Source organism: Carcharhinus amblyrhynchos, chromosome 4 (genome assembly GCF_965287045.1).
Source record: "Carcharhinus amblyrhynchos chromosome 4, sCarAmb.v2.hapA, whole genome shotgun sequence".
NCBI lineage: Eukaryota > Metazoa > Chordata > Chondrichthyes > Carcharhiniformes > Carcharhinidae > Carcharhinus > Carcharhinus amblyrhynchos.
Window position 1 is genome coordinate 86,993,391 of NC_137327.1, and position 16,512 is coordinate 87,009,902.

The following is a 16,512-nucleotide window of genomic DNA, read 5'->3' on the forward strand; positions in this document are numbered from 1 at the left end:
AAGTTCGCTGGTGGGTAGAACCAGGAGAGGTAAATGTGCCAGTAAAACCTGGAATTCCTCAAATATATGTATCTACACATACATTCGTGTTCTCAAGTCTCAATGCATGTCAGATATCCACTGACAAAATACTCTCACATCAGCAGAGATGTTGCTCCCAAAACAGTAACTGTCCATTTTTCTACAAAGATGTTCCTGGATGCATTTGTAGCCATAATCAAAGCAGCTCCTTAGCAAGGCAGTAAACCTGGATAACCACGTTCCTACAAAAGGACAATATATTTGACACCCAAACATTTCTATAGATCAGCGAGGATGAATTGACAAACTTTACAATAGGCAAAACTGTAGACCCACTATTAAATTGGAGACCTGCAATATTTAGAATTAGGGAAGAGAATTGTTCACAAAACGTGAAAGCACAAATGGTGTAAGGCAGAATCCAGCATTGTTGCTGTTAACAATATCCTGGAAGATGTTATATAGGCAAGTTCCACCTTACACTTTTCTTTTCGACTTATCTTGCAGTAAAGTAGCTGAAATACTTTTCACTCAATACACAACTGGTGCAGTTTCTATTGTTGGAAAATAACAGTCACAATAGAAACTAAATTAAGAAGTTTGCCGGGCAGCTACAATTGGAGCTCTGAATAAGACCAATCCTGGTTCATCTTGCTATCCCTTTGTCACTTGTTCCTTTCAAGTTTAAATTCCATTTTCCTGAACCAGTCCTTGTTAAACATTTACCTTTTCATTGGGGTTCCTCCAAAATTCAAATCTGTGAAAAGAAAAACATTTTCACTGGATTATCAATTGTGCACTCATCAGCATCATCAAATAGAGGCAGTTAGAAATCTGCAGATAGATTAGGTACTTAAAACAAAGAAAGCAGATTCATTCTGTAAAACAATAACACCATAGCAACAGAACACAGATCAAGCATCAACATAGTTCAGATGAAAGATCAGCAATCTAAAATGTAAACATCATTGCTGTGATTTTGTGCTCACCAAACAGCAACACAGGCGCAAATCCCATGAAACTTGGAAAATGAGAATCTCACTGGTGAGATCTTGTTTTCTGATTCTTCCTGCACCCCTGCCAGTGGCATAACGAGGTTCCCGTCCAGAAAGGTTGGGAACCTCATTCCAATAAACTTATTTATAATTAAAGAGCTTGTCTGCCGTATGCTCCTACCCACTGTGGGCCTGAAGTCAGATTGGCAAAGTTTACACCTGCCTTTGTAAAACATGAACCAGATGAGGGAATCTTCTGGAGGAGCACAGATAACTTGGGGGAAGGAGGGAGGGGGGGGGGGGGGGAGAGAGAGAGAGAGAGAGAGAGAGAGAGAGAGAGAGAGAGAGAGAGAGAGAGAGAGAGAGAGAGAAACGACAATTGGTGGGATGTTGCCTGGGCCTATAATCTTTCCAGTATTCTGGGTCTTTAGCCATTCCTTGATATCACAGAATTAACTGAATTGGCTGAAAACTGACATCTAATGATGCTGGGGACATTAGCAGGAGACTGAGATGAATCATCCACCTAACACTTCTGGCTCAAATCAGCTGCAAATGCTTCAGTCTTGTCTTTTGCCCTGATCATTGAGGATGGAGATTTGTGGAGCCTCGTTCTCCACTTAGTTGTTTCATTGCCCACCACCATTTATAACGGGATATGGCAGTCTTGCAGAGCTTGCATCTGATCCGTTGAGTTGGGGGATTGTTTAGCTCTATCGCATGCTTTTCCATTGTTTGGCATGCAAGGGATCCTATGTTGCAGCTTCACCTGATTGACACCTCATTTGGTACGGTTCCTGACAATGTCCTCTTGCACTCTTCATTGCATCAGGGTTGATTACCAACACTGCACCCCCAACTTGAAGTTAATGGAACAGTAAGGTATGTGACAAGCCATGAGGTTACAGATAGTGGTTGTATAGGATTCCGCTGCTGCTGATGGCCCACAACACTTCATGGATGCCCAGTTTTGAGTTGCTAGATCTGTTCAAAATCTATCCTGTTTAGCACAGTGGTCACAGAATCCCTACAGTGCAGGAGGCGTTTATTTGACCCATCGAGTCTGCATCCACAACAATCCTACCCAGGCCCTATCCCCATAACCCCATGTATTTACCCTGCTAGTCCCCCTGACACCAAGGGGCAATTTAGCATGGCCAATCAATCTAACCCGCACATCTTTGGACTGTGGGAGGAAACTGGAGCACCTGGAGGAAATCCAAGCAGACACAGGAAGAATGTGCAAACTCCATACAGACACGAATCCAAGGCCAAAATTGAACTTGGATCCCTGGCACTGCGAGGCATCAGTGCTAACTATTGTGCCGCCCTTGGGTGGATGGTACTTCATCTTTACAAGGACTGTGCAGTGGTCACTATCAATACCGACACGGACAGATGCATATGTGACAGGTAGATTAATGAGGACAAAGTCAAATATATTTTACCCTCTTGTTGGTTTTATGTCCTTTAGGACCGGGCCAGCTTGGTCAGTAGTGTTGCTACTGAGCCACGTTTAGTGATAAGACATCATTTTATGCCCTTGCCACCCACAATTATTCCACCAAGTAATGTTCAATATGGAGGAGTACTCCACGTTTTTCTGATGACATGAGACTTCATGGGTCCAAAATTGGTGTTGAAAACTCCTAAAGTAACATTCTGCTGACTCTATACCACTGTGCTGCCATCTTTGGTGGATGGTGATAGAACACCTACAGTGCAGAAGGGGAGCATTTCGCCCTTCAAGTCTGCTCCGACTCTCCGAAAGAACATCAGGCCCATCCCTCATCCCCATAACCTCATGTATTTCTCATGGCTAATCCACTTAACCTACACATCTTTGGACATTAAGGGACAATTTTGCATGGCCAATCTACTTTATCTGCATATCTTTGGACTACGAGAGGAAGCATCATACAGACATGAAAAGATCGTGTAATCTCCACACAGTCATCCAAGCCAGAATGAAATCCAGGTCCCAGGTGTTGTGAAGCAGCAGTGCTAACTGCTGTGCCACTGTTCTGTCCCACCATGATAGTTATGTCTGGGACATTATCTGTAATGTATGATTTTGTGAGAATTATTTGGACGGTTGCTTGATTAGTTTGTGGGATAGCTCTTCCAATTTTGGCACAAGCAGAATCTATAGCGTTGGATGTGCCGCGTCACTTCCGGTGCCTGGAACCTAAGTCAATGCTGATTGCCAGTCTAGTTTCATTCCTTTTAGACTTTGTAGTAGTTTGATACAATTGAGTAGCTTGACAGTCTGAAGTGACATGTAAGCCAGACCAGGTAAATATGGCAGATTTTCTTCCCTAAAGAACATTAGTGAAATCTAAATGGTTTTTACAACAACTGACAATGAATCTATCGGTGATGACGAAACCACTTTTAATTCTAGATGTTTTTATTAATTGAATTTAAATTCGACCAGCTGTTATGCTGGAATTTGAACCCATGTCCTCTGGATTACTAGCTCAGTAACAAACACTCCGTCACCATCTCCCTATGATTTTTATGGGAAGTTTCTCACTCCCCTACATTTCCTCAAAATGCTCTGGGAGTGAATGACTGAAAACACTAACAGAACAATAAGTGATCTTTAAGATGTAATTTCAGGTACAGGCTAGGTAAATTCTAAGAAGGGCAAAACTTGAGAAATAAAAATCAGGAGTCGAGTGAAGAGGGAGATAGAAAATTTGATGAAACAAAAAGAATGTATGATGCATATCAGGTAAATTCTTTAAGCCTTCCTCAGATCTTACTACACAACTTGACACCACAACAGTTTGATTTTCCTCCCTTAATTGCCATAAAGATGAATGAAAACAGCTCTGTCATTGAAGATCTTCAAGGTTTCAGTAGATATCCTTGGATACTGCAAGCACAAGCATTAGGACTGGTTTGATGAGAGGTATGAAACACCTCTCATTTTTTCTCACACATGCAGATCTGCTAGCTGTCCCACAGTCAACAAAAAAGCCCAGTGAAATGCTAATAAAAACTCCATCGTGCAACTACCAAGGAATAAGGCTTCACAGTCACAGAAAAAATCCTTACAAGGATTCTACTAAATCTACAATTATACAACCTTGTAGATTATGTCCTCCCAGAAGCAAAGTGTCATTTTAGAGTCAAGACTGGGACAGCTGATATGGTTGTAGCAAGGCAACTACATGACAACTGCAGTAAGCAACATCAGGATCTATATATGAGCTGTTCAGAGACTTAACTAAAGCTTTTGACAATGTGTGTTGATCTGGTCTAAGGCATGTGCTCTTCAAGTTTGTATTTCCAAACAAGTTTGTCAAAACCTGCATCTATGTTGCGATTGGGAGCGTCTGTGCTTGTGGCAAGATGTCTAATTCTGTTGGGGTAACCAATGGCATAAAACAAGATTGTGGTCATGGCTCCCTAACCCTTAAATCTCTTCTTTTGTTGCAATGTTTAAAGAAAGCACCAGAAACATGCCTGCAAATATCAACATTAGTTTCCGTTCATGGAAGATCTTCAGTCTCTCCAGACTGTGTGCCTAAGTCACAGAGGCTTCTGTATGTAGAAGGAATGCATCCGAACAATGGCAAAGATATCCAAAATTCAGGTTATGTTTTGCCAGCAGCATGCACATGCTATGAAGCACCGGATGTAACCATTGATGGCACCACTCTCAAGGCTGTAGAAAAATTCTCAATTTGGTAATGTGCTCTCTATTGATGCCATTAGTACATACATTCAGAAAGCAAGTTCTGCCTACGATCCACTCCATCATCATGTTTGGAAGCAGCATGGCATTAAGCTGAAGATGAAAAATAAAACTCTACCAGACAATTGTTCATACTAATTTGCTGAATGGCACAGAATCCTTGGTCACTTCTAGGCACCACAAAATTCAGGAATGCATCCACCAAAGAAATCCAAAATCTATCATGAGAATTCAATGACAGGACAAACTCACAAAATGAGGTCCTCTATTGTGCCGAACAAAATGAAAATTCAACTTGGTTGGAATCCACATGGAATTCCCAAATAGTTTCCACAGAAGATCTATCTCAGGCTCAACATCATCATAGTGGTCAGTATAAAAAATACAAGGATACCCTAAAAAAAAACCTTACAAAGTTCTGAATTGCAGAATGCCCCTTTTGGGAAAGCACTACAGCATCAACAATGACAACATGAACTGCAAATTCTGTGGGCATCCATGCCAATCTCACATCAGAACTTCAGTCTTGACAGGACCCATGGAAGTCTATGAAGTCACTTACATCTTGAACATACTGGAATAACGAGGCGAATTCTTTCAGTGATAATCAGATTATATACAATAAATTCAGAGAAGAAGTGAAGAGTAAAATAAAAAGGGCAAAGAGAATGAGAGTAGAATGGCAGTTAATGTAAAAGGGAACCCAAAAATCCTCAACTGGCATATAAATATTAAGCAGGCATATGAGGCAGCATGAAACCTGGGGTCAGAGAGTGATACATGTTTTGAGGCACAGGGAAAGATTAGAATAATTGTTGAGTACATTTTATTGGTGTTTACAAAAGGAACAGGATGCTGGGAAATATCAGTAGAAGCAGAGATGGTGGAAGGAATAGATTTGGTGAAAATGATAGGCCGGGTGTATTGGAAAAATTGGCTATGTTTAGAATAGATGCATCACCTGGTCTGGATGGCCTGCATCCAGGTTCTTAAAGGAAATGGGGATGGAAATAGCACAATGGCTTTACATAATCTATCAATCTTTCCTACATTTGGGGAAGGTGCCAGTGGATTGGAGAGTGACACCCAGGTTCAAAAAATGAATGCAAGAACATTTCCAGCAACTGCAGGCTGGTCAATTTAATATCAGTAGTCAAGGGACACAGATTTAACTTTCTAGCAAGAGATGCAGCAAGGTGGAAAGAACAACTTTTTAATGCAGTGAGTAGGAATGACCAGGAACTTGCTGTCTAAGGGCTGGCAGAAGCAGAGACAATCAATGACTTAAAAAGGAAACTGGATTGCCATCCAGCTGAATGGCCATCTTGTGAGCATAACACTATCTCTGGCACTGAAAACTATTACAAGTGTGGAGTCTTATTCTCAGTTTTAATTGTTGTTAGCAATTGCAAAAATGTAAACTTTTCTCTTAAGTAATTCTTTCCTTCTCTATTCGCCTTTCTGTATCTGATTTGCCATTTTTACATCCTCTAATTTACCACTTCCCTACTCAATACTTGTGCTGTTATTTACCTTTGATTTGATTGGTTAAAAGAGATGCACTGTTGCTTGTCTTATTCATTCTGGGCTCAGAAAATCTACCTCCTCCACTGCTATGTTATCAGTTTGCACTTCAAGCAATTTGCTCAGTGTAAAATTAAAAACCCTAATGCGCAATGACAAGTTTAACTAAAATAAGCCATTCGTTGTCCTGCTGCAGCAAATTTCAGCTTACCAGAAGTATAAAAAAATTACTCAGTATGTATTCTTTAAATAAGTATACAAAAAAAATCAGCTGGGTTCAAATTGGTGCCTATCGCTACTCATTTCTAAATCTCACTTCCCCTCCCCCAAAATCTCTCTACAATTAGTTAAACCCTGGGGTTCCGAATCCATCTTGGCACAGTTCCCAATGTAGTATTTAATTTTAGTGGAACAATCAATTGGGAAAATATGGATTAGTAAGGTTTCCCATCCTGCTCAGTCCCCCATACCTTAATATCTCCCTCAATGATCATTATAGTTCCCCCTTTCTAAGATGCCTTGTAATTGAACGATCTTTCCCAAGAAAAGTCAACCAAAGCTTCAAACCGATTGCTGGGTGAGAACTCAAATTCCACGTGAGAAAGGCTACTTTTAATTTCAACTATTTAGGAAAAGATAAATGGTTAATAACTATTTAAAACACAGCATAAGAACAGCTACAGTACCGAAAATTTGGTGAAGACTTCTAACCATCTCCAATGTATTTGTTGAGGAAAGAAATTTGAGGCTCTTCAGCTTTCTAAACATTAATCAAATTAGACTTCTAAACTACATATCTCCAAACAGTTATTCTTGTGGAACTAGGTGTAACAGTTTAACAAGAGTGGGAGTCACTAGATAAGTGGCTTAGAAGTAGAACTGCACACAATCACATCTTTAGCCTTTCACAACTCTTGTCAAGTAGCATAGACTGGCTAGCTTTTACATACTGCCCACAAGATTGGCGAGGGATGAATCCAAGTCAGTTGCTAGTAGTTTGTTGTTTTGCTGGCTCACTAGTGGTGTTGTATCATTTTTGGCAAGGAGAGTTGGCTGCGGCATCAGCATTTCACCTGGTTGATCAAAACCTTAGTAAGAAAATAATAGCGCAACAAGGTTAAGCAAGTCCACATCTGCAATCTTACAATGCATCTTTTCAAGTTCCAAATGTTATTGCTTTCTGGACAATGCAATATGTTCCAAACAATGGCTCAAGTGTTTCAGTACCACTTCTACCTCAACCATTTACATTAATTTAGCACACTGATTGCTGCTGAAGCAGATAATGTGTACGGACTCCAAAAACTTTTCTGAAAGCTCAAATCGCTATTCAAACTGTTTTCCTATGCTGAGTATAAAAATTGGATGGGGCCAAGATAAAAATTGTGTTTGGTGGAAGACAATGAATAGGAGATTAATATTTTCAATTTTGTTAGGATACCAGGTCAGAAACCCAAGACATATCATGAAGTCAGACTAGACCCCAAAAATTTGTTATTTTGGCATTAATGAGAGAATATGATATTTTACTCTAGGTAAAATTCTATTGACATACTGGGAAGTTTCTAATTAAACAAATTTTATTTAACAACAGTTAACTATAACAAATGAATTAGCTTAACTTTTAACAATTGAACAATTTTTAAGCAAGAAAAGATACAATTTTTAATTGTAATTTTAATTGCTTACTTTTCATTTTTTGTTTTCAAGCAATATTCCTCTTATAGACTTCAATTCCTTCTTTAAAATTGGTTTAAGACATTTGGTTGCCTTAGGTTAACAGTCCTAAAGCTCTCAGAACACATCTGGAGAGAGAATATTTCTTCTGGCAATTCAAACAGCATATGCTTGTATTTTTTAAAAATGAAACAAACTGTATTTCTTCCCTGTAAGCTTAACTCCTCCCATTAAGCACATGACTCTGTCCATGCCAATTAACTTAAACAACACTGAAACCCCCAGGAGAAACACAAGGCTCTGATTAAACAAACACTTGTGTACTTATCCTGTTCTCCCACTTACTAATTTTAAGAGATTTCTTAGACAAATTGGCACCCTGTAAAACAGATCTCAATTCTGAACATACTCCTTATAAGAAACATGATATACATATATTTCTTAAAGTCACAGTATCATCACAATATTCAGCAAACTAATTTGCAATTTTCATCAACTGACATTGTCACAAATATTATTCCATTAAAACGCAATTTTTTTTGGATTTTCTCAATGAAAGGATTTTTATTTGTTCATAGAATATAAACATTACTAGCAAGGCCAGCATTTACTGCCTATCCTTAATTGCCCTTGAGAGGAGTTAAGAGTCAACCATATTGCTGTGGGTCTGGAGTCACGTACAAGTCAGACCTGATAAGGATCAACACTTCCTTAGTTCCTAGGTAAAGGCTCCCGGGTAAAGGTTTACATGGTAATCGTCCAGAGCTTCTAACTTTCCCTGGACAATTGCACTGTGCTGGGAAACCATCTGATGAGGCAAGATAAATTGCTAATTTTGGATGGTTCCCCCCTCCCCTCTCTCAACAATAGTGTCTTAAAGGGCGTGTCTTCTGCTTTGCTGTTTTTGTATTTGAACGCTGGACCCAGGGATCTACTACACTGCCTGGATCTTGTTTGAACTGTCAGGAAGACTGTGTGAGAAAGACACTGAAAAAATGAGCACAGCTAAGTGTGTATGGAGTGGCTCCAAACAAGCTGTGGCCCATGATCTCCACTACCAAAACTCAACTGGTCAATAAAATCCAACTTACCCATTCGGTAAAATGACATCAGCCCAAAGTGGTAGCATGTAAAGCCAGGAGAAAGTTGAATCAATATCAGAGCTCCACACAGCATATTAGGGGAGCACTCAACAGGCAATAAAACTCCAAAGAGATTAAAAAATATAGACAGCATGGTCCATTTATAGTGGAAGTATACATCTACACTGTAACCTATTCAGTCTGAATGCCAAAAGAGGTCCAATTTATTTTCCCTCTCCAATCAGGCCTGTAATTCTCAAACTTGTCACTCACGATGTTGCAACAGCTGAGCCCCTCTGGATTGATGCTGAGACACCATGTGACCAAGCCAGGAAGGTGACTGGAAGCTGCAAACTTTGCTGTACTTCTGCTCCTGCCTGTTTGTTGTACACTTTTGAAGCTCCTTACTTTAGACTGAGCACTCTGAATCAAACACACTGACAACTACACTGGGGCAGGAAGAAAGAAGTGTTCTTTATAGAGCAAGTGTGGAGATAGGCGTGTGTGTGTGTGTGTGTGTGTGTGTGTGTGTGTGTGTGTGTGTGTGTGTGGTGGGGGGGGGGGGGGGGCAGGGGAGAGAAGAGGAGAGAGCTATATGTTATATTGAAAGGAGCTGAATGCCATGTGTTTGTGGGGAGGGGGATGTTACTGAATATGTATTAAAATAGAGTCAAACTGACAAATAGTTTGGGAATCATTAGTGAGGAGAGTACAAATTAAGAAAGAATGTGAAATAACTGCAAATATCTTCAAAAGTGTATACTATGAATGCACTGGAATTAACAATGCCTTAAATAACATTTATAAAAGGTGTGTTATTGCTGAACTGTTGTCCAGAATAAAAAATTGAACAGTGGTCACCTGCACACTAATACATCAGCTCATATTTTCCACCCTTTTGTGCTTTATTAATAGTTTAGGCATATTTAACATCTCAGGTGGATCTTTATATCCGGTTCACATATTTTAACATTAGTCTATAATCCAGAAAATTCTGAAACCCAGAAAAACCTCGGTCCTTAGTCTCTCCAGTCTGGAATGCTTGCATATACTAAATCTCAATAATAGTGTGGAGGGGGCAGAAAATATTTTCCAAAAAAAAAAATAATAAAAACTGAAGCCAAGAAAAAAATCTGCTTGAATTGGTCCCTGCACTTGAATGGAAAGTCTCCAATATGAAATCTGGAACACACTATCAGGCCAGCAAGCTGCAACATGCAACAGGTGACTCTTTGCCACCAAAGAGGAAAAGCAGGTGCTATATAGTCAAATATTTAGGCTCAAGTCTCTTGTCAGCTAATTAAAGACAGGCCAGTTTGCCATAGCTAGAGAACAAGGAATGTTGAGTATCTTACAGAATAGAAAAGTTTGGCTGTAATGCCTCTTAAAAATGGCTCTGCTTCAGTACACCATCAGCTTTACTAGTGTTACTGCAATTTGCTATATAATGAAGTACGTAGGCAAGTAATGTGAAATGAACATTATGCATTTACCGCTTGCATTCTTGGCATCATTGAGGCCCGATTTGGATCCAAACACTGAGTCAAAGTCCACATTCAGTGCTGTTGGAGCCATCATTTGTGGGGCTGGTTGAGGAGCAAATCCTGGAAGAAGAATTTAACACAATCATTATAAAATACAAAACAGAGAAAAAAAAGGAACACACTCACATGAAACAGAAAAAAAAGGAGACAGGGAGACTGAGAAACTGATTAACTTACATATTACCCTCCTGCACCATGAAAATGTCCCAAAATTCTTTATGACACATTGATCTACTTCTGAAATGGTACAGCCAGGGTAATTCCCTGATTTTCTTTGAATAGATGTATAATCTGTTAATAGTCAGCAAGTTAGCCAGAAGAGACCTGTTGCATCCAAAGATGCAATCCAGAGGTTGCACCTCTGACATTCAGTACCAAAGTGTCAGCTAAAACCGCATAGTACAATATGAACACACAACCTTCAGAGTCAGAGGCAAGGAAACTAACACTAATATAGAAATTCCAAATCAAGAGCTTCAATCATTTTTTGAGCCATTCTATAAATTTTATTTCTAAAATGTCACAGTTGCTATATTATTTTTCCAAATAATCCTACCAGTACAATTAATTTCTTTCAATGTAAAAGTTGTCTACCAGTTGTTTCTGCAAATTGTTTTAAATACAATACTTCAAAAGGTGAATGCCTGAGACCTTCAGTTGAATGCCACTATTGTAAAGCTGTCACAGACGAACTTGATCAACTGGAGGAATATTCAGTAACAGCAATATTACAACTAAAAGAGCAGAATATCTTAGAAGATCAGAAAAACACCCTGAAGAAAGATAACTGGACTGAATATTAAGTCTCTTGCTCTGTCCATGAAGCTGCTTAGCCTTCCAATTCCTGTATTCTCTTTTTAATGTCGCAAGATCTTAAAAGTTACATGCACCCAAGAAATCACAACAACTTTAAAATAGGTTTCTGCAGTCAATGATTTATGGTCAACTCTCCAATAACCAAATCTGATCAAAAGTTAACCTGCTCAATTCAGTAATTTATACTCAAGTTACAACAGCACTTCACAACGGGGATCTACAGGGCCCTGTGGGGATTGAAATCAATGTAGAGCCTTTCCGGAGATGTGCGTATCTGCAAAGTAACTTGAATAAGATTCAGAGACTTTGAGAGGAGGGGACTTTTCAAAATAATGAGATGCATCAAGAACACCAATCTACCCCTGCTTTTATCTGAAAACCTTAAAAGACGACAGGAAGTGGTCCAGATAAGCAAACGAGCGAGGGCCTGAGGCAGATTTAGTACAATACAGCTATCATATATGGAGAGGGGATTGAACACTGACAATGGCAGTAGAACTTACTATGTAAATAACCATCTGGCTGCTTTTTGATTTTGCTGGCACCAAACAGACAGAATTCACTGAACTGATGTCAGTACAGTAGCAACAGTTATTATGCCTATCAAATTTTTATTTCTATTATAATTTAAATAGGGAATCTGTGATTACTAATTCATTTGAAAAATGGTCCTTTAACAAAAGGGTTTGAGAACCAGAGTTATATTATGAAACAAACAACCAAAGTCTAGTTACCTTACATTAACTACACTGATTAATAAGTTCCCAACTTTGCAGCTTAAAGATGACTCTTGGAACTTAATTTCTTTCTCTTGATTTGTGTACTTTTGACAACATACTAACTGCAGTCAGCCTGTGCTCAGGTCCTGCATATGCTGTTTAGGAAAATGTAAAGTCACCATAATCCCTGATGACCATACTTTGAGGGGGAGAGCTGATTAGTGGTGATTTTAAGCTGAGGATTACCATACCTCAGACGAGGGGCAAGGCTGAGAAGGCAATCCTTCATGAATAACCTCAGCTGGTACAGGAACTGAACCTGTGGTGTTGGCCTGATGTGCATCACAAACCACACTGCTCAGCCAACTGAGCTAACCGATCCCCAACTAAGATGTGTAGCAACTAGCAAAGTACAAACCAGAGGCAGCTATTACTAAACAGTTTCCCAATCTAGTCAGATGGTATCTGCAATCATTTATGGTCACTGAGATAGAGGAACTGGACGCTTTCAAAAAGGAGTATAAAAAGGGAATTGTTATTATTACTTGAAATTAAACTGCAAGAGTAAGATAGGTTCAAATTAGAAGGTAAATTTACCACTGATCAGTAAGTTCTTCACACAAAGTGGTCAAAGTTTAGGAGCAGTGAAAGGAAGTGGGGGAACTTTAGGATGTTTCTGGGTTGATGAATCCTCATTCATCTAATCTTGTGATAGGATGAAGCATTTCCATTCACTGAAGGATTCTACTGAGAGGAAAAGATGGGGTCTGCATGAATGAGAGACAATGCAAGTGAGCATCTCCAACAGCAAGATATAGAGACTGTGCAAGGGGGAAAGAAAATAGTCTGGAGTACAAGCAAGCAAGAGTACAATACAAACACGAGTGGAAAAACCATTAGACCTTGAGTGGGTGAGAAGTAGGAAGCAAATGTATATGCAGGTGGGAGACAGAAATCAAGAGACAGAAACCATACTTCCCATCATGAAGCAACTCACCAAGAAAGGGATCATGGGTAGGTATAACTTCAGGAACAGAAGCAGGTCCTTTTGAGGTGAAAGAATCTGATGCAGAAAAAAAGGGACTTCAGATATGAAAGTTAGCATATTCCCAAGATGCAGAATACAGCCATGTCCATTTACCAGATTCCATATTCACATTGACCATGCATTAGTTATGACAGAATTTTCAGGTACTAGGAGCCTAGATACATAACTTGTTTATCTCTACAGTTGAAATACAAGTTATCTGTACATTTAAACCATGTTGTTACCCAATTGCTATATCTAAAAAAAATCTAGTCATGACCACAATTACAGAACATAAAAAAATAAAAATAGACTCTTAAAAAAAAAACTCAGTTATTATGTGAAATAACTGTGACAATTTAAATAGACAGAATAGTATACGGCATAAAACTGTTAACTCCAGGCTGCCTGGTGGAGCTGGAATAGATGAGCAGATTGGTCATTTTCTGCGCTGCCATTTCTACAACTCAAACTGCTGATAATTAAAACAAGTCACCACTGCACTGAAATGATGATGCATTTTAGATACCTGCAGCAAAGGCGTCTACCTCAGGGAAGTGTTCAACTTTTGTAGATAAAGCAGGACTTGGTTCAGGAAAAGAGTTGAATACATCTAGAAAAGAGTTACAAAAATTATGTGTAGTACTAAGATTTTTCAGTTTCACTACTCCATTGACAGGGTAGTATGATTTTACAGATCTGAATATGATCACATGAAATAAAAAAACATTTTTTACACAGTTTTTCAAATGGTTTTTGTTTGGAAACCTCAAAATACAATAATATTTAAAGCTATTTTTAAGTTTGTTGTACACTCTTTTTTAAAATGGAAAAAAAAACAAAATAGCAGTTCTAGCCAATAGCTATGTGGGTAAAGTGAAGGATATTTGAAAACAGATTTCTTCCTGAAATATTGCAGTCTGTTTAAAAAAACACAACAGTATCAAAAATTTGCAAGTTACCAGCTGAAGTTTTGAAGTGTTCAAACCCCAATTTATGCAGATCTGAAAGATGGGCACAAATTCAGACCAGAAAACAAATGTAAACTTAAGAGCCAAGTTTGCAGTGACTAATGTTCAGACATTTTAAAACAAAAAAACGGAACTGGAAAAACAGGACAAGTGATTTATTACAATATTAAATCCTGCAATTTTCACCTTAATTTTATTTCCCTAGGTTTCCTCTTATATAGTCAGCCATGTTTTTAAAAGCATTGCATACTGACTCTATCACCCAGTAATTGAAGAAGCTGGCAGTTGGCTTCAAGATTTGGCAAATGCTCAGCTCTAATCTAATCGCCAGCATTATTTACTATTTGAGTCTTAAATTGAAGCAGTTAATTAAAGCAGCACTTCGTAATGATGGAATTGACCAAACAGCATCAGAATCATTCCTTCATCGAGATGTTGATAAAATCACCCAAGAGGTCTTTCACATGAACAATCCACTTTAGTTGCTTCCCCTTAACAAGTCTGAATAACTAGGGTTGAACTCTCCATTCTGGAGACTAAGTGCTGGGGCAAGCAATATTAGTAGCGAGTTTCCAGTTGATTGGCAGGCCCCAAAGATTTTTTTTGTTTAGATCCAATTCAAACAAATCAAATTCTAAGTGTCAACAAGTGAGACATTCCCGATCCAAGCTGACAAGACAGGCTCACCACTTCCTGTCTTGGGCTTGATCTACATGGTCCCAGCTTCTCCAAGGCTTGTTCTCATTTGCATCTTAGTCCAAAAGGCCAAGATACCGCTTCGAAAAATTGAACATAAGAACATAAGAAATAGGAGCAGGAGTAGGCCATCTAGCCCTTCGAGCCTGCCCCGCCATTCAATAAGATCATGGCTGATCTGTCGCTGCTCAGTTCCACTTTCCCGCTTTCTCCCCAAAACCCTTAATCCCTTCTCTTATCAAAAACCCATCAACCCGCATCTTAAAAATATTTAGCGAGGCAGCCTCCACCACTTCAACGGGCAGAGAATTCCAGAGATTCACCACCCTTTGAGTGAAGAAGTTCCTCCTCAACTCCGTTCTAAACCGCCCCCCTTTTATCTTGAGGCTGTGTCCCCTAGTCCTACTGTCTTTTTTGAGCGGGAAGAGTCTCTCCACCTCTATCCTGTCCATCCCATTCATCATCTTATACGTCTCAATGAGATCTCCCCTCATTCTTCTAAACTCTAACGAGTACAAGCCCAGTTTATTCAGCCTCTCCTCATAGCTCAACCCCCTCAACTCCGGTATCAGCCTAGTAAACCTCCTCTGCACTCCCTCCAAGGCCAAAATATCTTTGCGCAGGTGTGGCGCCCAAAACTGCACACAGTACTCCAGCTGCGGCCTCACCAATGCCCTATACAGCTGCAGCAAGACCTCCCTACTTTTATATTCAATCCCCCTCGCTATGAAGGCCAGCATCGCATTCGCCTTCCTGACCACCTGCTGCACCTGCAAGCTGGGTTTTTGCGACTCATGCACAAGGACCCCGAGGTCCCTCTGCACCGTCGCCTGCTGCAGTTTTTCGCCCCGTAAGTAATAGTCCTTCCTACCATTCTTCCTACCAAAGTGGACCACCTCACACTTGCCAACATTAAATTCCATTTGCCATTTCCTGGCCCATTCGCCCAGCCTATCTAGATCCTTCTGCAGACTCTCCACACCCTCCGCACAATTTGCCGTTCCACCAATCTTGGTGTCATCAGCAAATTTCGACACCCTACACTCGGTTCCCTCCTCCACATCATCTATATAAATGGTAAAAAGCTGAGGCCCCAGCACCGACCCCTGGGGCACTCCACTAGTCACCATCCGCCAATCCGAATAGCACCCGTTGACCCCCACTCTCTGCCTCCTATTTAACAACCAATCCTCTATCCACGCTAACACCCTACCCCCAACTCCATGTCCCTCGACCTTCTGCAATAACCTCGTGAGGTACTTTGTCAAACGCCTTCTGAAAATCTAGAAAGACCACATCCACCGGCTCTCCTCTATCCACCGCCCTAGACACATCCTCATAGAACTCCAGTAAATTTGTCAGACACGACTTCCCTTTAATGAAACCGTGCTGCGTCTGCTCTATCAAGCAATTCCCTTCAAGATGCCTCGCAATTTCTTCCTTAATGACAGATTCTAACATTTTACCTACCACAGACGTTAAACTAACCGGCCTATAATTCCCCGCCTTTTGCCTGGCACCGTTCTTAAACAACGGCGTAACATGAGCCGTTTTCCAATCATCCGGCACTTCCCCGGAATCCAGTGACGTCTGGAAAATAACCACCAAGGCATCCACTATCACCTCCGCCATTTCTTTCAGAACCCTCGGATGCATTCCATCCGGTCCTTGGGACTTGTCCACAATCAGCCCCTCCAGTCTGTCGAGCACCGCCTCTCTAGTAACAGTAATGTC

General features: G+C 40.0%; 1 protein-coding gene across 15 annotated transcripts in view; it reads right to left on the minus strand.

Annotated features, from left to right (window-relative positions):
• The window catches only part of LOC145342171 (phosphatidylinositol-binding clathrin assembly protein), a 167,996-nt gene that overhangs the window by 15,594 nt on the left and 135,890 nt on the right, over nt 1-16,512 (minus strand). For 9 of the 15 annotated variants that reach the window (XM_080187486.1, XM_080187478.1, XM_080187476.1 and 6 more), the window contains 5 exons: nt 13,641-13,724; nt 13,082-13,147; nt 10,499-10,609; nt 7,197-7,334; nt 748-778 (listed from right to left, as the gene is read on the minus strand). In XM_080187486.1, the coding sequence (XP_080043612.1) occupies nt 748-778; nt 7,197-7,334; nt 10,499-10,609; nt 13,082-13,147; nt 13,641-13,724 (430 nt within the window). The remainder of the gene's footprint in view (nt 1-747; nt 779-7,196; nt 7,335-10,498; nt 10,610-13,081; nt 13,148-13,640; nt 13,725-16,512) is intronic. The other 6 variants (XM_080187482.1, XM_080187479.1, XM_080187484.1 and 3 more) reach the window with 4 other exon arrangements.